The 26073-nt window shown below is 41.0% G+C and overlaps 1 protein-coding gene and 1 long non-coding RNA gene across 3 annotated transcripts in view; both read right to left on the reverse strand.

Annotated features, from left to right (window-relative positions):
* The window catches only part of LOC144699658 (uncharacterized), a 167455-nt gene that overhangs the window by 92474 nt on the left and 48908 nt on the right, over positions 1 to 26073 (reverse strand). The gene's annotated exons all lie outside the window — the stretch shown is intronic.
* Positions 1 to 26073, reverse strand: part of LOC144699657 (uncharacterized) — a 96778-nt gene that overhangs the window by 56952 nt on the left and 13753 nt on the right. For both annotated transcript variants that reach the window (XM_078570776.1, XM_078570774.1), the window contains exons 2-6: positions 17338 to 17458; positions 14772 to 14861; positions 12726 to 12856; positions 7709 to 7761; positions 3841 to 3983 (exon numbers count right to left, since the gene is read on the reverse strand). In XM_078570776.1, coding sequence (XP_078426902.1) covers positions 3841 to 3983; positions 7709 to 7761; positions 12726 to 12856; positions 14772 to 14861; positions 17338 to 17458 — 538 coding nt within the window. The remainder of the gene's footprint in view (positions 1 to 3840; positions 3984 to 7708; positions 7762 to 12725; positions 12857 to 14771; positions 14862 to 17337; positions 17459 to 26073) is intronic.

Raw genomic sequence — 26073 nt, forward strand, 5'->3', positions numbered from 1 at the left:
CATGGAGAGAGAAAGAAAAACAACATTTACCTAAGAGAGCAAAAAGAGGCTACATTTTCTGAGACTTCAAAACACTGAAATGTTCAGAATGACTAGAAGACTGAAGCATTGAGTTTCCAGGAACGTCAGAGAACGCTGAAGTCTGAACAGAGAACTGGGGGGGAAATGTAGTATAATGGAGTATGTTAGATTAAGTCCCATAAAGGGTTAACTGTAATAGCTGTGATGCCATAGAACAAAGTTACACATACTCATGTGATCTGAATGCCTAGAATAAAGCAGCATGGAAAGAAGCTCGTGTAAGGGAGTGTTCTCATAACTGTAAATATGTTTAACTTTGTTTGTGGGGAAACTTCTAGAAACAATAATTCAGGACAAAATTAATAGTTACGTGGACAAATGCAGGTTAATTAAGCAGAGCCAGGATTTCTTAAAGGAAAATCGTGTTTAACGAACTTCCTGGAGCTGTTTGAAGAGGTAACAGAGAGGGTTGATGATAGTGATGCTGTTGATGTGATGCACATGGACTTCCAAAAGACATGTGATACAGTGCCACACAACAGACTTGTGAGCAAGGTTAGAGCTAATGGAACAAAAGGGACAGTTGCAACATGGATACAAAATTGGCTGAGTGACAGGACACAGAGAGTAATGCTTACTGGATGTTTTTCAGACTGAAGGAAGGTTTGGAGTGGAGTTCCCCAGGAGTCAGTGTTGGGACCCTTGCTTTCCTGATATGTATTAATGATCTAGATTGGTAGAAGCATTGCCATGGAAAATTCAGCAGGAAACAGTTAACCGCCAAGCTTTTGTTCAAATTCAAACCAGGCAGGTTTGGTCAAAGCGCTTCCATGGAAATGAGCCAGGGAATGGCTGTCCCCCAAGCTTTTGTTTAGTTAAAAAAGGTGCGATACATGGACATGCTCCTTCTGTCTGCAAAGGACAGGGCCCAGTGGGCGAACATATGTGGCTTCTAGCATGTGTAAGTGGGCCATGTTGAGATTCCTACAGTTCCACACGCTATAAGTTTAGCCTTATCAGCAACCTTATAACTAGGTCCTGAGCCATTTGCTCACCATGCAAGCTTGATGCTGAAAGAAGCTGCATCAGTCATCCTGCAGAATAATGACTACCTTGATCAGGTCATTGCTCGCTGTATATCGCTCAAACTCATGAATGAGCCTAAGGCCGCCACTTTCAATCCTGAAAAGTACCCAGTCTACCTCAGATTACCTGGAAGGGTAAGGTGTCTCAAAAATAATAGCAACAAGTGAAACTAGCTGTTTTATGGTGTTACCATGCAGTAGCAACATGAGTGGTATTCTCCACTAACAGATGCTGCCATTAAGCCAAAAAGACATTTTGCCTATCGCACAAATGAATAATGCAGTATATGAATTTAATTGCTGGTGTGATGCCAGGTACGTAGGCCATACATCCCAACAACTGGTGGATCATATCAAACAGCATGGACCTTCGGCTGTTCACAACAAGCCAAGTACTGACTGTACCCAACCAATCCAGGCTTGCAAAATGCAAAGCATGGTGTCCAATATTAGATGTGATTTTCGCAATTGGACAACACTTGCCAAACAATCCTGATTGTGCTAAGAATTGTGCTAACACTGAAAACCAATTTAAGATTATCAGTCGGGCTCAGAGCGTGGCTCATTTACACATGCTAGAAGCCATTTATATTCACACACAGGGCCCTGTCCCTTACGGACAGAAGGAGCATGTCCATGCATTGTGCCTTTTTCAATTAAACAAAATCTTGGGGGACAGCCATTCCCTGGTTCATTCCCCATGGCAATGCCTTGACCAATTAGAGTTGACCTGCCAGATTTGAATTTGAACAGAAGCTTGGCAGTTAACTGTTCCCTGTTGCATTCTCCATGACATTGCTTCTAACAATTAGAGTCCACTTGTCAACCAATCAGCATTCTCTTCTCATGCAGCATAACCCCTTTACTACTGGCAATCTTACAATCTGTCCTGATGAGGAGTGCAAGACAAAATGCCTTTGTCCCTTTTTTCAGTAACATCCTAGGCTTTAGTAACAGAGGCATAGAGTACAAGAGCAAGAGATAATGTTGAATTTGTATAAGAGACTAGTTCGGCCTCAATTGGAGCATTGCGTCCAGTTCCAAGCGCTGCACTTTAGGAAGGATATGAGGACATTGGAGAGAGTGCACAAGAGTTTTACGAAGATTGTTCCAGGGATGAGGAACTTCAGTTATGAAGATAGATCGAAGAAGTTGGGGCTAATTTCCCTGGAGAAGAGAAGATTGAAAGGAAATTCGATAGAAGTATTCAAAATCACGAGGGGTCTGGCCAGCGTAAATAGGGAGAAACTGTTCCCATTTGTGAAAGGATCGAGAACGAGAGGCACAGATTTAAAGTAATTAGCAAAAGAAGCAAAAAAGTGATATGAGTGAAAACTTTTTCACATAGCGAGTGGTTAGGGTCTGGAATGCATGCCTGAGAGAGTGTGGTGAAGGCAGGTTCAACCGAGACATTCAAAAATAAATTAAAACAGTTATCTGAAAAGGAAGACTGTGCAGGGTTACAGAGAGAAGGCAGGAGAATAGCACTAACTAAAACGCTCAGACAGCTGGTGCAGTTATGATAGGGTGAATGGCTTCCTTCTGCGCTGTAACAATTCTGTGATATGCTACAATGAAGTTAGGTTGTTTTCAGCTAACAGTCTTGGGGAGTTAATGAAACTACTCCAGCCCCATAACCAAATAATATAGTTGCTATTATGTCTTTTCTTTATTATACTGTCTATTCCTCTCACTTCCCACAATTGGACATATGCATTTCAAAACAGGATCATAATAATTTCAGAAAGATTCCACCAATCCTTCCACATTTTGAGTTGAAGCAAAAACTTCATTCTTTTCAAAGAACAGGGTTTGAGCAAATTAATAAGAGGAAATTTGTGAACTTGTCACAATCTTAAGCCTTCTTTATCAAACACTGCCGAGGTTGAGAAGAAATTATGGTTATATAAAACTAAGCCTATGATTATAAAACCTGTAGATTATAGAAGAAAAGGGAAGACTGGTGGGATATTTGGGAAGGAAGAATAGACAAGATTTTCCCTGCAGGCTTCTGAACCCCGCCATCAGACTTAAATGAGAAACCTATATTGTGTGGGAAACAGTCACTCATTGTAATTTTCCTCACGATGACTGACTAATGACCAGAGGGTGGGCTCGTTGTCCAATTAAAGATGGCTGGAGGGTCAGTCAGAGGCTTTCCAGCAGGACACTTCAAAATGGAGGCATCCTCTTTCCAACTGCCCCCAAATAGCTAAGCTGGTCCCCCGCCAGCTGCAGGGACCTAGAGGCCGACTGGGAAATCCCAGTCAGTCTCTTTTAATTGGCTTTAAGTAACCATTAACAAACATATGACATGTGGGCGGGTGGCTGCATCCCCAATCCCTGTTCCTCCTCGGCAAAAATGGTCCAGGGTTAGGATGGAGACCAGCAACAGCCACGCTGGCTGGCAGTGCTATTTTCAGTCCTACCCGCCTCTAATCCCAGCCCCAGCGGAGCCTAAAAGTCATCTAATGAGTTGAAGTGAGGCAAGGAATGGTAAATTATACATACTGATTGTGATCTTGTTTTCTACAAATCAAGGATAATTTTCTTAAATTCTGAGCATTTGTTTAAAAAGTACTTGAAAACAATTATGCAGCTTGTAACTCTCTTGTAAACTCCAGTTAGTTATCTAAAGAGCAGTTCATATACTGAGCTACTTATCAAAAGCAATTCACAACAGGGGAATTGCACCATTTTCCCAAATCCCTGTAACCGTTGCAGTTCTCCTTACAGTGATGTCAGATAACTGATTATGACTGATATCCAGAAACGTCAGTTGGGATAGTCCTGAAAACTCTCGTGATTCCACACAGATCAGCTGATTACTGTCCAGCCTCAATCGCTGTAACTTCCGGAGTCTGAGCAGACCTTTCCCTAAACATGATAGAGAAAGGTTAACAACTAACATTTTAGAACTGGTCCAGTGCCGCAGTCAACCATGGATTTAATGTGACTATGAACATATGATTGTATGAAATAAGAGCAGAATTGGTCCATTCAGCCCCTCAAGCCTGTTCTGCCATTCAATAAGATCATGGCTGATCCATTTGTGTTTCGAGTTCTACATTCCCATCTACCCCCAGTAACAACTGATTCCCTTGCCTAACAAGAATCTATCTACCTCCGCTTTAAAAATATTCAATGACCCCACCTCCGCCGCTTCCTGAGGCAGAGTTCCAAAGTCACATAACCCTCAGAAAAAAATTCTCCTCATCTCTGTCCTATAAGAGTGACCCTTAATTTTAAAACAGTGCCCCCTAGTTCTGGACTCACCCACAAGAGGAAACATCCTTTCACGTTCACCTTGTCAAGACCATTCAGGATCTTATATACTTCAATCAAGTCACCCCTCACTCTTCCAAACTCTAATGGGAACAAGCCCAGCCTGTCCAACCTATCCTCATTAGAAAACCCCCTCGTTCCAGGTATCAATCCAGTAAACCTCATCTGAACAGCTTCCGACACATTTAGATCCTTCCTTAAATAAGGAGACCAAAACTGCACACAGTATTCGAGATGCAGTCTCAACAATGCCCTGTATAACTGAAATATAACATCCTTACTTTTATGTTCAATTTCTCTCATAATAAAGGATAGCATTCCATTAGCCTTCTTGATTACATGTTGTTCCTGCATACTAACCTTTCGTGACTCATGCACGAGAACACCTAGATCCCTCTGCACCTTGGGATTCTGCAGTCATTCTCTGTTTAAGTAATACTCTGCTTTTTATTCTTCCTGCCAAAGTGAACGACTTCACATTTTCCAACATTATACTCCATCTAACAAATTTTTGCCCACTCAGTCAACTTATCTATATCTGTCTGCAAACTCCTTCTGTCTTCTTCATAACATAATTTCCTACCTGTCTTTGTGTCATCTGCAAATTTAGCTTGCATGCCTTCGCTCCTCTCGTCTAAGTCATTGAGTAAATTGTAAAAAGTTGAGGCCCCAGCACAGACCTCTGAGGGACTCCACCAGTCAGATCCTGCCAATCAAAGATCCATTTCTGCATATTCTGTTTTCTGCCAGCCAGCCAGCCAATCCTCTATCCCCTGCACCATGAGCTTTTATTTTCCACAACAGCCTTTGATGTGGCACCTTATCAAATGTCTTTTGGAAATCCAAGTACAGTATGTCTACAGGCTCCCCTTTATCCACAGCACATATTACTCTTTCAAAGAACTCTAATAAATTGGTTAAACATGATTTCCTTTTCACAAAACCATGCTGACTCTTCCCGATAACTTGGGTTTTTCTAGGTGCCCAGCTATAACCTCTTTAATGATTGACACTAACACCTTCCCCACGACAGACGTCAAGCTAACTGCCCTATAGTTTCCCTGTATTCTGTCTCCCTCCCTTCTTGACTAGATGGGTTATATTTGCTACTTTCTAGTCAGATGGAACCTTTCCAGAATGTAGGGAATTTTAGAAAATGAACACCAATGCATCTACTACCTCAATTGCAACTTCTTTTAATTGGTACTTCTGCATCCATAAAAATGCTCAGGACTTCCTCAATAACTCAACAAGTACATTTGTGGCCTGGGTATGGTGCTGAGCCAGACACATCAGGAAGGTTGCACGTTTTGAACCCCAGTTTACAGTGAGTCAGTTGATCTTAGTTTCTCAGTTATACGAAAGACTTGCATTTATATAATGCCTTTGAGGACTTCAGAACATCCCAAAGTGCTTTAGCAATGGAATGTCGACTAGATAACTTGTTTTAATATAGGTCAGGACATTGAGGAGAATTCCTCTTCTGTTATTTGGAAAAGGTGCCACAGGATCTTTTATGTCCATCTAAGAAGACATATTGGGCTTTAACTTTGACTTAATGTCTCTTCTAAAAGATGGTACCTCTTAAAGTGCCATACTCCCTCAATGATGTACTAGAGTTTCAGCCTGGATTATGCGCTCAAGTCTCCGGAAAGCAGCTTGAGCCCACAACCTTCTGACTCAGAGTCAAGAGTGCTAGCGCTGAGCTTTGGTTGATACCTTGGGGCATTATAGATGGCATCAACATCTCAGACCTAGAGAGAGGGAGAAATGAAAATAAAAATCAGCTAGAATTTTTAATCCTTATTGTTATCCAATGTCCATTGCAATGATGTGCATGTTGCATGAGGACAAGAATGTGCTCAGCTGTGACAGATGCAGCTTGCAGACACTTGCTTCTTGGGCTCACGCATAAATAATGGTCACTTGGATATGCACCTTCAGGAGAGGAGGGAAGCAAACATTAATTCCCTGGATTGGATAGACACAAAGCTCCATGAAGCAGCTAAATGCAGAGCAGGACTTTTGTATTCTCTCTTCACAAGAATTTATAGGAAAGTATTCGATAGGTCTGGATCCCTGTATCATTATTGTATTATTGTACTATTATTGAAAATAAAAAGTGATGCATATGGGTTAATCAGCAGCACTGTTACACCTTCTGTAATCAACGGGCACTGCAGTGAAGAGAGTTTCTGGTAGACACAAATAGCCATGTGATTTAGATGGATCAACTCTGGCCAATCAGACTGGACAGCAACAACAACTCTCGAGGGCAGGACTTCCTCCCTCATCTTATTAAGGCCGCCCGGAGTGCGCTATGGGCTGCGGGGTGACCTTGTTTAAAGTTGGTCAGTTCGGGACTTTTAGCAAGCAGTACATGAAATTCAGCCCATATTCCCTTTATTGATTCTTTCATCCATTTCCTTTAAATGTATGGGAAATCAGTAGCTGAGAGCACATAATTTCCCAAAAAGCAATTTGAGCAAGCCCTGGGGGTGACCCCTGTGTCATTTTTACCCTCAAAGAAACATGCCTAAATGCAGACCAGTGTGGTGTGTTGTTGCTGTTATTGTTGCTGCTGCTGTCTGCTCCACCAACAGAAAGACAAATAAACAAAACTATTGTTGTACATCACCCCTGAGCCTATTCAGAAAAAGCACTGTGCTCCCATTTTCTCGGCTAAAGATTGGGTGAAAGAGATATACTTTAAAAAGCAGTAGAGTTAACATTAAAATACTCCATGTCACAGACACAGTAAGATTTCATCTATTTCATTTATGGGCGTGCTGTGGTTATATAATCCATAAGTATGTGTGAAGTGATACACTAGATACACGCATGGTACCCTGAATCTATACAAATCTTTCTCTCTCTTGGAATAAATTGAATATATCATGGATCTCTGTTGTGTATTCAATTGAAATAGTGCCTTGGAGTTTCCACTAGGTTGCACTGATTTTTTTTTAAACCAATTCATCAGAAATTGGACAAACTACTGCAAAAGATCAAGGCAAATTCAGGGCAAATCAGGTTTCTGCCATCTTTTGCATTAGTTTAAAATATCACGTGCTGGAAGCTGGCCCCATCCACAAAACTGACCATGTCTCAATCAAATTCATCACCATTTTGAGTTCTGCTGCTTGCGCCCATTTGTGGACCTTCAAGGAGGTACTACAAATTAAGGGGTTTTTTTAGGTGCATGGTCACTTGTAGGGCTGTAGCTGAAAATGTAATTTTAATTTAAAATGTGTGTCAATTCTCCACTTTTTGCACCTCTCTTCTAACTCTGAAAATCTGTGGCAAGTCTCACTTACTTAGACTTGTGATGCGATTAAACTGCAACTGAAGAATTTGGAGCTCTTGCAACCTATAAATAAAATGAGGTAATGAAAAATAGTTCACAATTTAAGTTGATCTGCTTAAATCAGATATCCATGGTAAATCACAAAATTATGAATTTCATATTGCCACACAGTCCTAGGCTAACTTCTGATCTACATTCATCCAGTACAGTAGTAAAAGGTGTTATTACATAAAAGGTTCAATGCATGTACAGTATACCATTCTGCAATGTAATTTGCCAGAAGTTAGCTACTTAAATGGGGAATAGATCATAGCAATGGGATGTTTTATTCACTCCAGTATCCAAGTACACTAATCGACATATTCTTCTTCATCTCTGCATCCCTATATTGTTGAAATCAAGTCTCATTGCATTCTTTCCCAAGAATTAAAGCTTTCAAGACTGGAACACCTCGTCTCCTCCTCGTCCTTTCCTCCTACGATCTTCAATGTTTTAAAATTAAAGCTTAGCATCACTTTATTGTATTTTCAGATTTTTTTTTCAGTTCATTCTTGGGGTAAGGACATTTCTGGCAAGGTTAGCACTTATTACCTTCCCCCTGGTTAGAAAATGGTGGACAAAAGGGGGCTTTTTCTAGAACCACAAGTACTGGTTTGATACAACTGAGTGGCTTGCTACGCCACTTCAGAGGTCAACTAAGAGTCAACCACATTGACGTGGGACTGTAGCCACCTTGCAGCCAGACTCGGTGCTTCTTGTTTCACCTAATCTTTTCTCCTACTTCTTTGGTGGGGTGCTGCATTATGGGATATCGTCCCTCCTCTAGGTTTTTGACTAATAATAACCAACCTACTTGCACACTCCAGTTTACACCTCACATGCTGCAGATCTTTCACTTTTGTTGTAGCAGAGAGACTGATTTGAAGAAAGAAACTGACAGGAAGGCTTTTGTCCATTAAATTTCTAAAGAGTACAGGTACCTGGAACATACGGCACAGCACACTCATGGGCATTCACAATAGCGTCTTGACTAACTGAAAGACCTGGGATAATGTATTATTTTTCCAATCAAGCCCTTTCCGTTTTCAAATTTGCTAGGGAAGATGATAGTTATCAACTGACATCATAGTCATCAATTGCTGTCTTGCAGTGATCACAACAAAATGTGACTATATATACAGCCAAAATTTTCCTAAGTCCCAGCTGATTATGCAGTGTGTAGCGTCACACCCATCCAACACCAGACACCCCATACACCGTGCAACCTCTCTCTCTCTCCTTCCTTTCACCCCATCCCTCCAACTTACCACTTATTTCCCTCCCCAACCCCCTCTTATTCCCCTCCCTTTCTCCCCTCCCTCCTTTCCCCTGCCCTCTCCCCTCTTTTCCCTGCTCCCTCACCTTCCCCTGCCCCCTCCACTTCTTCCCCTGCTCCCTCCCCTGCTTCCCCATCTCCTCCTTCCCCATCCCCCTGCCCCCTCCCCTCCCTTCCCCTGCCCCCTACCCTCTTTCCCCTGCCCCCTCCCCTCCTTCCACCACTCTCTCCACCCCGCTCCGCTCCCCCCCCCCCCCAACCCCCACCCACCAACCTCTGTTCACAGGGCCAGCTGGAAACAGGAAGTGACGTTTTCCAGCCAGCCCTGGTGCAGATTTGAAGTTGGCGCGGGAGCAGCAAGGACCTTGGCAACGAGGTAAGTATTGGGGAATTCAGGGTGGGGGCTGCGTGGGAAGGCAGGGAGGGGGGTGGGAGGTGTTAAGAGAGGGTGGCAAGTCCCGAAGCCCAGAGACTGGTGGGGGGAAGAGTTTGGAGGCTGGAGGGAGGTGGGGGAGTTTGGAGACTGGAGGGAGGGGGAGGGGGAAGAGTTTGGAGGATGGAGGGAGGGGGGGAAGAGTTTGGAGGATGGAGGGAGAGAGTTGATACTGGAGGGGGAGAGAGGATGGAGTTTAGACCCTGATATTAGAGGCTGGTGCTCTCAAGCATGTGCTGTATAGCGGAATGATTTTTTTGGACAAAATTAAAAACTAAATAAATTCAGATATTATTTAAGTAATTAATTTCCTTGTATTTCTCAAAGTAGATTGCTGGGCGCATTTGATAGCTTTGAGCACGCTGGATATAGGTTTGAGAGCACTATCAAATTTGATATCAAATTCATTCCAAATTAGAGTTTTTGATGTCAAGTTGTAATCGGAAGGATTGAGTACACTTGAAAGCAAAAATGATGTTAAAATTTTGAGGTAGGGTATCCAGTCCCTCGAGATCGAGGATGACTTGCTTCCCTTCCGGTTCAATGAGTTCCGAGATGGCTGATAAGTCCAATGCGCAATTTGCAGACGCCGCCACATGTGGGGCAGGTGGTGCTTGAAGGGGTGGGTAGATGTATTGTTTGGAGGTTTGTACTCTCCCTCCAATGCCTCGACTTCGCCTCTGCATATTCCCAATGAAGTCTCTGTGTGTTTGGTGCCTTCTTGGATGAGCCTTCGGTCACAAGCAGGTCTTCCCATGGGTCAGCAGGAATGTGTGTCCTCTTAAGGAATGTTTTGAGGACATCCCTAAAGTGTTTCCACTGTCCTCCTGTGAGTCTCCTGCCATGACCGAGTTCCGAGTAGAGCAATTGCTCGGGAGCCTTTATTAAGTATATATGCTTGTGTACCATAAATTACACTGTAGATTGCCCCACATGTATGTGCTTTCATATTGTTAGAATGCTTAACTGTGTGCAATTTAGTACATGAAAATTATGGAACCCTACAATATTATCCACAGGAGATGACAACAGTGTTTAATTGACAGCTCATTGTGATCTACTATGTCAAGGCACCAACTGGCATTGTACTCAACACAAGCAAAAACCATCCAAGTTTATTTCCCTGTGCACTGATTTAGTTGACTGCAGTTGCAATGGTAGTAGGGATATGCAACTGATATCACTAACCTGGACTAAGGAAATATTTTTTAAAAGTTAAAATCATTAACTTGCGTGCCCCTGAACCCTATCCTGTGGCAATTGCTGAAAAGTGTATTCAATGGTGTTTAGCTGAGCCTTAACTAACTGCCACTGGGCTTGAGGTGAGCACCAGATCAGGTTCAGCTGCACCATTAAATAGCCTGCAGACATTGTTTAAGTTCATATATGAATAACAATAACTTAGAGGGTTGATATTGTACAACAGTGCCTTCAGGAGAGTTGGAGTGGGGGGGTGACACAAAAATCATCTGACTTTTTTTTAAAAAGCATCCAGATTGAGTTCAGTTGTATACACAGAATACAGAGCAAATATTTCTGATATAATAAAATTTTACTCATGTAAACAACATAACTAAATGTTTTGAGCAATCTTTAAAAAAATATATAATTAAAAATGTTATTACAGTATAGGGATAATGCTACAATCTAGCAGGAAGCTGCCCACACAGGGAGACTGGGATGGAGAATTATGGCCATAACGATATAGCTCTCTCTACAATCCTCGCTCCTTTCAAGCACAGTTTCCCCATTAGGAATGCAGAATTTCCCTTTCTATCTTTTGACAGCTTAGCAGGCATCAAATTGAACATATGTTTTTTGAATATTATTCTCTACGCGAATGTTTAATTGAGTTAACCAATAATGGTGGACAAAAATATCCAACTGATCCATTCACTAAACTTATAAAAGACGTAAACAATAAAACAATGTGATATACAGTACTGATTCTCTGAAACACAAAAAAAAAGACTCAAAGGGTTCAGTATAAGTTAGTACTCCACAATAATACAGAAGTACTCTGCATTAGGTGGATGCCTGTTGCACTGCAGAACAGAGTTTGTGGCTGCTTGCTGTTTTCTTGGCTTGTACGCTTGTCTGAAGGCTGCTGTGCATTTCAAATGGGGAATGACATAACTAAACAGTGACTCAGCCAGGTAATCAGAAAAGGAGTGGTAAAACAAAGTAATAATATAAAAATTTTTATTTTCTTGCTCTCCAGGACTAGAACTCAGGGTTAGGTTTTTTGCCCACACACAGCTCCATATCTCAGGTATATCTGAGGTGGACACAGGCAGAGACTTGCTCACAGATGGGCTCCAACACATCAATGGTTCCCTCGCCAAACACCCCCAATTTTCTGATCTGCAGAAATGCCAGTTTGGAATACACCTGCCCATATATGGGAGGGTGAATGGAAATTAAATTAAAAATCAGGGAATATTCCGCTGTGCGAGTACATATGTTCACACACACATACACACATCACATCCAATTCCTCCCTCCCCAGTTCAACATAGGTCAATTATTCTATTGGTCAATGTTTGAAGGCTGGCAGAGGAAACCTCAGGAGACGAATGGGCTTGGGCTAGTGCACTCAGACTGTAGTCATGTTCAAGCCGCAGCAGCATTACAAGGGTTTCAACAAAGTGAAAAATCATTATTTTTTCAGACAACTAGGGAACTGCGTTCTACCTCTGACTGAGGCAGGCCCCACCCCTGAAGACATACTACAACAAGTCTCTCCTCCCAGCCTGATGCAAATCTCCTGCCTCTTGCAATCAATTGACCTTAGGACTAAAGATTTGGCCAAAGTCAGAGAGGTATCACTGAGGTGACCAGAAATCCTACTACATTGGACATCTAACCCATTGTAAAAAAGCACAGTCTTTTAATCAAAAATTTGGACATCCCTGATTTAAAAACATGCTCGCTGTTTCCAATCATTACTTGCCAGATACTGACACAAACAAAATATGTTGTGTGCATTTGTCAGGTAATTTACCATACCAGCAATCGTTTTACTGTAATGCTACTTATAGCCATTGGCTCCAATTATAAGTAATTGTATATGAATTTGTATGAATCAAATACATTTGGTTTTGTAATGAACATCATTACAGCATAGTTTGGCTTCAAACTTCATTTAAATTCCTGAAAGACCATTCATCACAGCAGCACAGGTTGAATGTTTAAGTAAAGAACTGCAACTAACTCAATTACAAATTCCAAACAATAGTAATATTTATCTTGCAATGAAATAGTCTTCCCATCACCTACCTCTCTAGATTCTTGATTTTCCTGATATTATTACCATATAGTTTAAGCTCTGTAATTTCATAATTATTGTCCAAATTCTCAATTTCTTCTATGGAATTACAGGACAAGTCCAAAATCTTTATTCCAGGCAACTATAATAAAATAAATTGCAGGATTTCTGAATATACTCCATCTTTGCATAACAGGAAATAAAGGTACATTACTTTATCTGAACCAGATTTGAGAAAATTGGATATTAAATTTTGCAACTTGAGCAGATAAATAATTGATTTATGACAACCTGTTTCAAGTCCCCATTATGTTTGCTAAAATAAGCAGGGATGTCATAACATTATAGGCGTACTTCTGCATAAAGGGTGTCAATAGCTTAAAGTGCTTACAGTTGCCTGCCTCAGAACAATATCAGGAAGACTGAAGTCATTTTTTTCAGTCTCTACTCCAAATGCGGTTTCTCTAAGTACTGACTCCATCCCTCTCCTTGACAACATTCTGAGACTAAGCCAGTCTGTTCACGCCCTTTTTACACAGAGATGAGCTTCCGACCAAATATTCGCACCATCACTAAAATCGCCTATTTTCACCTTTGTAACATCACCCAACTTCACCTCCTTTTGAGCTTATCGGCTGCTGAAACCCTCATTCATGCCTTGTTTACCTCTAGGCTTGATGATTGCAATGCAATCCTGGCTTGTTTCCCACATTTTATCCTTCATGAACTTGAGCTCATCCAAAATTCTGATGCCATGTCTTAACTCACACCAAGTCCCATTCAGTTATCACGCCTGTGCTCACTGACTTACATCGGCTCCCAGTCACATAAAATTCTCATCCTTGTTTTCAAATCCCTCCATGGCTTTGCCCCTCCCTAACTCTGTAATCTCCTCCAGTCCCACAGCCCTCTGAGATATCTGCACTCCTCCAATTCTGGCCTCTTGTGCACCCCGATTTCAATTGCTCCACTATTTGGTGGCTGCATCTTCAGTTGTCTAGGACCTAAGCTCTGGAATTACCTTCCTAAACCTCTCCAAGCTTTTGGTTAATTCTAGCAAAGCAGCAGCTGGAGGGGAGGAAATCATGGTAAGAAGTATTTTCTCAAATTTACCAAATTTGAGACAGAACAGCATTAAAATCAAGATAATTCTGGAGTTTCTTTATCCACAATTATTCCTACACAAAGTAAAATGTGATAAGCTGAGGAGCACAGCAGCATGCCCTCTTATGTCTAAATTTGATAAACCAAACGTTATTACTGCAGCACATTGCTCAATTATGCTAAATTGGGCTTTTGTGGTACACAATCCAACTGACTTGCATAGTTCTAACAGTGGTGCAAAATTTTGCAGCATGCCACGATGGAGTGGGTTGCACAGTAACAATATCACTAACAAATTCTAGTGGCTAGCTTTAATGTGTGTTTTCTCACTAAGAATTAGAAAACAAAAGAGATCAATTTTTCCATTTCCATTTCATTGCACTTTAGCACATCCAGCTCCTCATGGTCAAAGGAGGTATGGTCAAAAGATTCTAAATGGAGAGGAAATTATTTACTTCCAAACTTGGATGAAAACTGAGAGAATGAAGCTCCCATTGTTTTCATGGGCAGGTTTAACAGGTCTGAAGTAAGGAAATCTTTTATCTCTTTGCCCTGTCCTCCTCTGCCACAGGCCCTCCTGCCGCCCCACCCCCAACCCCCACTCCACCCTATCACCTAACATGATTGATAGAGAGTCATGCAGCATAGGCCATTCAACCCATCATGCCTCTGCCAGCTCTATGAAAGATCGATCCATTTAGCCCCTACTGTGTTGATTATCACAAATGGAGAAAAATAATTCAATGTTCAACAAAGCAAATTTTATCTAGTGCTTAAACTATGGGCCTTTAAAGACTTGTCTTGGAAAAGGATTGATCCATGAGGAATGAAGATCTTCAAAAAGCAGAAGCATTAAACTGAAAATTATCCAGAAAGTATTTATACTTATTTCATGACTTAATAAAAGATTTTTATGAGAAGAAAAGTATAATAATGGATTGGTGAATGCTTACCTTTTCAAACTTATGTATCTTTTTAATTCCTTTTCCATGTAGGTCTAATGTATTGCCACTCCTACATCCATCCAATTTTTCTACAGAAAACTTGTAAAATAATCAAGAGCTAGTTAATGGAATATCAGTGTTCTCAGTTGGGAGAATGTGTGGGCATAGTGGGTTAGCCACTGGCCTTTCATTTTGGTTCAAACTTATTAAAGGAATCCTCCCTGTACTTGCTATAAAGATGGTAAGTGAAATGAGTTTAAGGAATTACAACATTTGTGTATCCTAAAGTATGAGAGTGCCCTCCTTGACAAGCTCACTTAGAGAAGCATATGTCCTTTGCATTGTTGATAAGGAAAGCTTGAGGGATAACAGCTGTTAGGTTGCATTAGTTGGAGGGCAAAGTGAAACAGCCATGTATATAAGGATTAAGTTGTCGTGTGTGTGTGTGTGTGTGAGAGAGAGAGAGAGAGAGAATATTAAGATTCTGTTAGCATCAGATTTTCATCTATTTTTGCATTCATTTACTTACTTGCATGTTACCTCTGCTGTATACTAACAAAAAAAATCCTGATTATTCCAGTAACAATAGTACTTTTTTTACTTTATGTCTTTCAGAATTCAGCATAAGGGGCTTTGGATTGCCCCAGATGTACCAGAACTCTAGGTAATAACAGCATTTCCTACTGCATATAAACCTTCTTATTCTTCACCCTCCATGCCCCAAGAGAAAAAACAAATGTTTTGATATGTTTTCAGGCTATCAGGGTGGGTGGGAGGGGCCAGGGGTGTCGGTTGTGAAGGGATGAATTGAGCCTTTACAAAATAATAATTAATGTTGAGCTCCATTTCCTGTTTCTGTCATAGGTTAGAGTGCTTTCTTTCATCTTTGCCAATTGAGCTTACATCAGATGAAAGTATCCCCCGCCTTCTAATTGCAAGGCTCCAGTGTGAAATATGCTTAGGAAATCTTAAACTGGTTCCTGGGCACATGTCCACAGCACAAAACTGCCTGTACTTTGGCAAAGTTAGCATCTTCATTCAGAGACTGGTGTGGGAAATGGATTTTCATTCAGAGACTGGTGTGGGAAATGGATTTTTCAATTGTTGGATGTTTATTCTGTGCAGTATTTTACAGCAAATCTACCCCATAAAATGAAACAGGGGTGATACTCATGTGGAAAATCATGAAACAAACTGAAACCAACAATTTTTTCCCCAACAACGTGCTAATCCTGGCTTCCCTCCCAAAAAACAGAAAGTGAAATTTGCTAAAATGCTGAAATTTTAGCATGTTCAGACTTGATTAAGATAAAAGCAAAAAACTGCGGATGCTGAAAATCCAAAACAAAAATAAAAATACCTGAAAAAACTCAGCAGGTATGGCAGCATCTGCAGAGAGGAACACAGTTAACGTTTCGAGTCCGTATGACTCTTCAACAGAACTAAGTAAAAATAGAAAAGAGGTGAAATATAACTGTGTTCCTCTCCACAGATGATGCCAGACCTGCTGAGTTTTTCCAGGTATTTTTATTTTTGTTTCAGACTTCATTAGTTAACTTTCAAAGAAAGATGTGGCAGTTTTCCCACTGGAAGAAAAATGAAATCAACCCAGGTAAGAATGAGCTCATCAACCGATTTGCAGTTAATTGAACAATGAAACAGTTAAACACTTTGACAAAGTGTCGGCACAACATGAATTTTGCTGCAGTTGTCACATTAACTGGTCCCATGTTCCTGGCAGCAGCGGAAGGCAGCAGATCTACTGAGGACTCTGTCAACTATGTGATCGGTTAATCTACTGTGGTTGCTCACAAGCATTTTTGACCAACTAAGTAACAGTCTACCCATTAGCACTTTAAAAGCAGAAACAAAGTAAAAGCCTCCATGCACTGCTCAGCAAGTTTTTTCCCCATTCTCTTTCATGGGTAATTGAAAATTTGAAGGTGCAGTTGTTTTTATAAAACCTCACAAATAAAAAGAAACCCAGCATGAATCAAGAAATTCCTTTAAATATAATTTTCAAATAGACTGCATAAGCAGACGCCAAACAATGTTTAGAACTTGAATTCCAGTTTATTCTTTGTTTATGTTTCAAAGTTCAGAGACGAATTATGAAAATGTTAATCTTAACAATCAGATTCTTTAAATTTGCTTCTCTACTCAACCTTATGCCCATCAGAACAGACTAACATCCTTGATCATTATTTTACAAGTTATAAGAGTTAAAACAATTGTAATGTACATTATTACGGTGAGTTCAGACTGCCCGAGGTTCTGCCGTTGAGGCTAATGAAATCCAACAGTGAAGCAACTTCAACGAGCAGAAAATAGCCAGAACTGGAAGTATCATTAAATAAAATAAATATGGTGAGGTTAACATTCACCTACACATTTCAAGATTATGTTAATAATGTTAAGTCTACTTTTTTTTGTTTTTCTCTTCAATTAGAGGGAAAATCCACTTAAAACACTTTTTGAGTTCTAGGCTGTACCTTCCCTTTTACTTTGTTATTGTCTACACAGGAACTTAAAAAGCAACCATTACAAGTTCAAATATTGTTACATTTACACTAACCTGGTCTTTTGAAGTATCCTTATCTGTTGTAATATCTTTAACAGTAGCAGAAGGCTTCGCTTTGGAACAGGTTGATCTTGCAACCTGAGTGCTATGTAGTCTTTTCACTCTGATTTGACACCTAGGGAATGGACAGATAATTTAACTTTAAAACAAAATATAAATAAAAAAGTACAGTACAATATAATCAGCCACCCAAATATATCCTGTTTCTCTATCTCTTTCTCCTAATCATTCAAACTTCTTTCCTGAGGATGCTGAATTTGTAATCATATATGTTATAGACTCTTTATGTAATGCAAATGCAAAATGGCACTTTCAGACAGTCACAGTTGTCTTAATTGTTACAATCCCCATAGAGACCAATAATTTTTTTAAAAGATATTTGAATTCGCAGTGACCAATTCAAAGGATCACACAACAAAATTTCACATTGTAAGCCTTTTACCATAACAAACAGACTAAAATCAACAGCAACTAAACATTAATTAGTTGGCAACTAATACACTAAACAACAGAAAAAATACTACTCCTTAACTTCCTAACATGACCAAAAACCCCATTGCCTTTATACATTACAATGCACTCTCCACAGAATTGAAGTCTTGAATAGAACCAGTCCAAAGTTACTCCCAGCGTCCAACAGGCTTACTTCCCCCCGTTTTGCTGAGCTGTAACATCTGGTGCTCTTTAAAAGTTGTTTCCCTCAGTCTTCTAAGAATCCCTGAACCAACTTCCAGCAACAGGGCCCACTCCAGCAACTCCTTTTCCTGACCACTCCAGGGCGAATCTTCCAGTGTCCTTAAATCTCTACAGATCCCATCTCTTTGAACAGAGGATGAGCTTCCAACAACATCATGCCTGGTGGCCAACACAGAACAGCCTTTTTCCCCAGCTGTTCATAGCAGCTGTTGTTTCCCTGTCTCTCTCTCTCTAGGAATCTCTATCTCTCTCTCTCTTTCTCTCTCTCTGTCCAGGGTCTAAGTCAATAAGTTTGCACTCAGCAAAGCCAGCTTCTCCTTTCTTTGTGTCAAAGTGTAAAAACTGGCATTTGAGTTTCAACAGGACTTACCCTGGGCCCCCTGCCCCCATGCCAACCAGTTCACACAGGCTTATCACCTGGCGGACCTAGTAGGGAGTCACAAGTCCCTCTCCACTACTCCATTGTACATTTAAATTAAAAGATACAGTTTAAAACATAACCGTCTTATAACTTCTAGCAGTCATAACACTCTTATATCCAAGCCAGCAGGTTCTGAAAAGCTTTTTGTACAAAAGACTAAAATAATAGTTTCCTGAGTTCTAAGATGTTATTAAGCCCCCTAGAACAATACAGACAATTGCCAAGGTACAGTCTTAAGAGTCTCAGTAGCCCTTCATTACATAATCCAAGTGGCTATTCTTAATGTTACAAATAGTGTTACAAATTTCCTAGATCTACAGTTGATTTCTCTGGAGCTCCTCATTCCCAGTCACTCCAGTAATTGGACCTTGTGTTCCCTATGATCAGAAGCAATGTCCAATATTTAATCATACCAAGTGTATTGGATACCACAATCTCACTCACAAAACAGAAAGGAATAAAGAGAGAGCAGGAAAAAAGAGGGAATGACCATCAACAGCAACTAAACATTAATTAGTAGGCAACTAATACACTAAACAACAGAAAAAATACTACTCCTTAACTTCCTAACATGACCAAAAACCCCATTGCCTTTATACATTACAATGCACTCTCCACAGAATTGAAGTCTTGAATAGAACCAGTCCAAAGTTACTCCCAGCGTCCAACAGGCTCGCTTCTCCCCATTTTGCTGAGCCGTAACATCTGGTGCTCTTTAAAAGTTGTTTCCCTCAGTCTTCTAAGAATCCCTGAACCAACTTCCAGGGATTGGAAGGGGGAGGGGTGAGAACATAAGGGAAAAAAAACGAAAACAGAAAATGCTGGAAAAACTCAGTAGGTCTAGCAGCTTCTGTGGAGAGAGGAACAGGGTTAGCGTTTTGAGTCCGTATGACCCTTCTTCATAGCCCTGCTGAGTTTTTCCAGCATTTTCTGTTTTTGTTTCAGGTTTCCAGCATCCTTTTGCTTTTATAGGAAAAAAAGAGATCTACACAAGAGAAAAGTTGAGAAAGACAAACCCAACAGAAACAGCTCTCTAACTCCTCTGTCAACTATCTGGGTTGGGGATAGACACATCAAGCTGCCCAAAACTCACCACCTTTAATGAAATCCTAAACCTTAATGTGGCGGTTTGTGGCCCCTGTATGCCATGTTCAGTTAAACCCCTGCCAGGCACAAAGAATGGGTTTACATTCAATCTTAATGGCAAGAAATACAGTGAAATTGCGATAAGACAAACTCGGATTACACAAAATTCCGGTTACGTCAAAATCGTCAACCATTCCCGCTGGCAGATTAGCAAATCTCATAGACCGATGCCCATGATAAGCCGAAATTCCGCACTGGTAACTCCAGATCAGCTGAACTTGTCTAAACTTGTCATATGACCGTGCCAACCAATCAAAGTGGAGTTAGAGCACACAAGAGTGCAAAATCATGGAGCGCTGGGTATGTTATTATTTGACATCAAGATCTCCCTGTGAAAGGACGTGCCAAGCCGGAGTATGGCAAAATCTGTGAGAAAGTTAAAAGTGTTGTTGATCGGAAATAAAATGAAGTTGATACAGCAAGTGGAAAACCACGGTGTGAAGCAGAAAGCGGACATCGCAAAGGAGTGGGAGATTCCACCATCGAGTTTGTCCACCGTTATGGAATACCAAAGACGAACATCTTGGAACAGTTCAACAAGCAAGCAACGATGAGAATGAGGACACCTGCCTATCCTGACATTGAAGGAGCTCTGCTAACATGGTTCGAAGCAGCCTGAACAGAGAACATTCCCATCTCCGATCCAATCCTGCAGGAAAGAAGATTGGTCACATGAAATTGACCTGCAGCGACGGATGGCTGGACTGATTCAAGTCAAGGCATGCTAAGCAGAAAAAGGGAGTTTTTCCCGAGCTAACTGTTGACATTTTTCAATACAAACCTCCGGCCTTTTACAAGGTCAGGCCATTGTAAGGTATGATCAAATTGAGTAAAATTTTTTCACACATTTACTGCTTTACTGTATTTCCATTTGACATGTGAACCTGTTGCTTTTGACATAGGCCTACTTGTAGGCATATAAGGTTACATAGAGATGCATTCATGTGGGAAAGGGGCCTCCTCAGCTATCATGAAGCTCCGCTTAACACAAATTTGTGGGCAGATCCCCTGAGATTCAGCGCACTGAGATTTTACTGTAGCTAGGGCCAGACCTCAACAGGCATCTTCGTTTCAAAGATAACATAACATGCAAAAGTAAACAATTTGTTAATTGTATAAATTAAGGTTAAGGATATACAGGTGGAAGACATTCATTAGATGATTACTTGAGCATTTACAGAGACATTCATTAGTATTAAAAGAGGTATAAAGAAATACTTATTGGCACTGGTGGTGGGTTGCAGAGTTAGGAGCTATGCCATACATTTGTATTGTTTCACTTTTTGAATAAATCTAAAACTGAGTAAAGATTGACTTCTGATCTCCTCCTTCACCACTGGCTATCCGAAGTTTAACATTGATATCTGGTCTGCCTGGTGCTGTCTCTTGAAACAAGCCTAATTATAATCTTAAATATTTTATACATCTCTGGGGGTTAACCCATTGTAAGCTGAATTTACCCTTTATAACTATGTCATAACATAAATTGAAACAAAATGCTTTTCAGGCCACATAGTAGAAGTTCCAAAATACTGCAGTAGATCTACATAGGGAGTCTTATCAGCCTATTCAACTGCAAAGCTTCATGACCAGAAATGGTTCTATCCTTACCCAAAGTCGAGTCATATACAAACATATGAAATAGGAGCAGGAGTAGGCCATTCAGCTCCTCGAGCCTTCTCCGTCATTCAATAAGGTCATGGCTGATCTATTTGAGATTCGAGTTCCAGATTCCCATCTACCCACGATAACCTTAGATTCTGGTTAGGCAAGGGAATTGATCCTTAAAAATATTCAGTGACCCCGCTTCCATCGCCCTCTGAAGTAGAGTTCCAAAGTCCAAAGAGGAGAAAAAGATTCTCCTCACCTCTGTCCTAGAAGGGTGATCCCTAATTTTAAAACAGTGCCCTCTAGTTCTGGACTCATCCACAAGAAGAAACATCCTTTACATGTACACCTTGTCAAGACCATTCAGGATTTTGTATACTTCAATCAAGTCACTCCTCACTCTTCCAGACTCCAGTGGAAACACACCCAGCCTGATCACCCTATCCTCATAAGACAACCTCCTCATTCCAGGTATCAATCTATTAAAGCTCCTCTGAACTGTCTCCAACATATTTACGTCCTTCTTTAAATAAGGAGACCAAAACTGCACACAATATTCGAGATGCGGTCTCAACAATGCCCAGTATAACTGAAGCATAACATTCTTACTTTTATGTTCAATTTCTCTCATAACAAAGGACAGCATTCTATTTGCCTTCTTGATTACGTGCTGTACGTGCATACTAACATTTTGTGACTAATGCACAAGAACACCTTGATCTCTCTGCACCTCCGAATTCTGCAGTCATTCTCCGTTTAAGTAATACTCTGCTTTTTATTCTTCCTTCTAAAGTGAACGACTTCACATTTTCCAACATTATACACCATCTGCCAGATTTTTGCCCACTACCCAACATATCTATATCTGCCTGAAAAGTCCTTATGTCTTCTTCATAACATACTTCCCTATCTATATTTGTGTCATCTGCAAATTTAGCTACCATGCTTTTGCTCCCCTCATCTAAGTCATTGATGTAAATTGTAAAAAATTGAGGCTAGCACAGACCCTTGCGGGACTCCACTCGTCACATCCTGTCAATCAGACAAAGACCAATTTATGCATACTCTATTTTCTGCCAGCCAGGCAATCTTCTTTCCAGGCTAATATATTACCCCCTACGCCATGAACTTGTATTTTCCGCAATAACCGTTAATGTGGCACCTTATCAAATGCTTCCTGGAAATCCAAGTACAGTATGTCTACAGGCAGCACCCCTCTTTCCACAGCACATGTTACTCCTTCAAAGAACTCTAATAAATTGGTGAAACATGACTTCATAAAACCATGCTGACTCTTCCCGGTTACCTTGGGTTTTTCTAAGTGCCCATTTATAACCTCCTTAATAATCGATTCTAACACCTTCCCCATGACAGACGTCAAGCTAACTGGCCTATAGTTTCCTGTATTCTGCCTCCCTCCCTTCTTGAATAGTGGAGTTATATTTGCTACTTTCCAGTCTGATGGAACCTTTCCAGGAATTGGGAAAGTTAACAGCAACACACCCACTACCTCATTAGCCACCTCTTTTAAGACACTAGGATGAAGTCCCGCAGCTCCATCAGTTTGCTTAGTACTGCTTCCCCAGTGAGTGCAGCTGACAAACTGAATGAAGACCTGGGGGAGAATTTTCATGCCACGTAAAATGACACGTGGTGACGTCAGACGTGCGTCCTTACATCAGCGCTCATCATTCAGATCTTCCGTTCAACAGGCCTGCGCCGGAGGCAGCTGTGTGCCCGCCGAACTGTTAAGGTCATTAATAAACCAATTAAACTAATTCTCAATGCTGTCAGTCCAACCTTAAGGTTGGCGGGCAGGTGAAGAGCCCAGGCGGCCGTCACATTTTTCATGAAACCTCATCCACAGGCAGAATGAGGTTTCATGAAGGTTTTATTAAATTAATAAATATTTTTTACACATTTCATAAACATGTCCCAGCTCATGTGACACTGTCACATGAGGGGACATGTCTAAATAATTTTAATCTTTCTTTATTTTGAATTTTCAATTTGAACTTAATCTTCCTGAGGCAGCTCCGTGCCTCAAGGAGATTTCTGCGCTCTTTCGCGCACATGCGTGAAAGAGCGCAAACCCCCACTCACCCTCCTCCCTCCGCCCACATAGATAGCGCTGAGCATTGCCGGGCACATGTCACGCCGGGCGAGCCTTAATTGGCCCGCCCACGTAAAATGGCTGCACACAGTCAATCACGGGCGGCGATCAGCTCCGCGCCCACTCCCAACCAGCCCGCCCGACAGGCAGAAGATTCTGCCCTTGGAGTTTGGTGAGAGAGAGTTTTAAGTGTTAATTTTGTTCTTAAATATTGCTCTTAAAATCTAATCCAGTCTGTAATTAGCAGTAACTGGAAAGTACTGTGTAAACAGGTTAAGTTCTTTCTTTCTTGCAGTTTAGACAGGGTAAACAGGGAGTTGTTAGTTTCCTCTTTCTATCTTTCTCACCCCATAGAAATTGGTTCTTGCTCTACTACAGGGAAAGGCGCTAGCTGTTTGGTGAGTGGTACGTGAGTGTTATATTCTATCCCTAAGGTTTAAAATAGTACACAATTTGGTGGTAAAGTTAATTAAATATATAAGAAAGCAATACTAAATCAGTGATTAATATAATTAAGTAATTATTTAAAACACATTAAGGATGGCAGGACAGGTGATGTGTCAAGGTTGCAGCATGTGGTAGCTCCTGGATAACATTGTGATCCAGGGCAAACATGTCTGCAGTCAGTGTTTGCGGCTTGAGGAACTTCGGCTCAGAGTCATTGATTTGGAGGCTGAGCTGCAGACTCTGCAACACATCAAGGAGGGGAAAATTACCTGGGTGCTTTATACCAGGGAACAGTCACACCACTTAGGATAGGGTCTTCTGATTTGATCAGTGGCCAGGGACAGGAGGGTGTGACTGCGAATGAGGTAGGTAAGGGGACCCAGAGGGCAGAAGTGCAGAGTGTGAGCCTCTGCAATTGTCCAACAGGTTTGAGGTCCTCCAGGTTGTTTGGATGAGAGTGGGAGATGCAGGGTGGATGAGCAAACTGACCATGGTACCGTGGTACAGTAAGCCATCCAAGTTGGGGGAGCAAAAAGGAATGTAGCGGTAGTAGGGGACAGGATAGTATGGGAGATTGACACTGTTCTCTGTCACAAAGAGCGAGAGTCCAGATGGCTTTGTTGCCTGCCTAGTGCCAGGGTTCGGGACATCTGCTCAGGTTCTGGAGAGGAACTTACAGTGGGAGAGGGAGGATCCAGTTGTTGTAGTCCATGTGACTACCAATGACACAAGCAGGATGAGGAAGAAAGCTCTGTATAGTCAGTATGACAAGCTGGGCACCAAATTAAGAAGCAGAACCTCAAAGGTAATAATTTCTAGATTATTACCTGAGCCACATGCAAATTGGCATAAGGACAAATAAGATTATAGGAATGAATGCGTGGCTGAAAGACTGGTGTTGAAGAAGTGGGTACCAGTTTATGGGGCACTGGCACCAGTATTGTGGAAAGTGGGATCTGTACCATTGGGACGGGTCTACACCTGAACCGGGCTGGGGCTAGTATACTCGCAAGCCGCCTAACTAGAGAAGTAGAGAAGGTTTTAAACTGAATAGCGGGAGCAACGGATCAAATTTGGGAAGATGTGATAAACCAAAGAGTACAGACAAAGCAAGAGAGAAAGTATTAATATGGGAAATGATAAACAGACTGGTGGGAAGGGACAGAGAGTACAATTCTAAAAGTAAATCAGCAGATAAGGCTACACACTACAAAAATATAAAAGAACAACACTAAAGGCTCTGTACCTAAATGCACGTAGCATTCGAAACAAAACAGATGAACTGATAGTGCAAATAGAAATAAATAAGTACAATCTGATACCCGTTACAGAGACATGGCTACAGAATGACATAGATTGGGACCTGAATATTGAAGGGCACGTGACATTTAGGAAGGACAGGAAGTTAGGAAAAGGTGGAAGGGTGGATCTGTTAATTAATGACGGTATTAGCATATTAGAGAGGGATGGCTTAAATTCAGGAAACCAGGACGTAGAAGCGGTTTGGGTTGAGATGAGGAGTGATAAAGACAAGAAGTCACTTGTGGGAGTGTTGTACAGGTCTCTTAATTGTAACTACACAGTAGGACAGAGAATAAAAGAAGAGATAATGGGAGCTTACCAGAAAGGTACAATAACCATGGGGATGGGAAAAATCAGATGGGCAAATAGCGTAGATGAGGAGTTCATTGAATGTTTTTGGGATAGTTTCTTAGAACAGCACATTCTGGAGCCAACCAGAGAGCAGGCTATACTAGACCCAGTATTGAGCAACGAGATAAGATTAATTGATAACCTTCTCGTGAAGGCACCCCTAGGTAGCAGTGATCATAATATGATTGAATTTTACATTCATTTTGAGGGAGAAATTAGTGCGTCCAAGACTAATGTTTTAAACTTCAATAACGGCAATTATGAGGGCATGAAAGCAGAGCGAGCTAACATGAACTGGCAAATGAGGTTAAGCGATATGTCAATAGAAGTTCAGTGGCAGACATTTAAAGGGATATTTCAGAATACACAGAATATATCAATTCTAATGAGAAAGAAAAATTCCAAGGGTAGGGCCCACCATCTGTGATTAAGTAAAAAAGTTAAAGACAGTATCAAACTTAAAAAAAGCATATAAATACCTGAAGACAGGTGGCAGGTCAGAAGATTGGAAAGAATATAAAGAACAGCAAAGAGTGACAAAAAGTTTAATAAGGAGGGAAAAATTAGAGTATGAGAGAAAGCTAGCAAGCAATATAAAAATGGATAGTAAGAGTTTCTATAGATATTTAAATAAGAAAATTGTTAA

The sequence above is a fragment of the Cetorhinus maximus genome, chromosome 24 (assembly GCF_964194155.1).
Source record: "Cetorhinus maximus chromosome 24, sCetMax3.hap1.1, whole genome shotgun sequence".
Classification (NCBI taxonomy): Eukaryota; Metazoa; Chordata; class Chondrichthyes; order Lamniformes; family Cetorhinidae; genus Cetorhinus; species Cetorhinus maximus.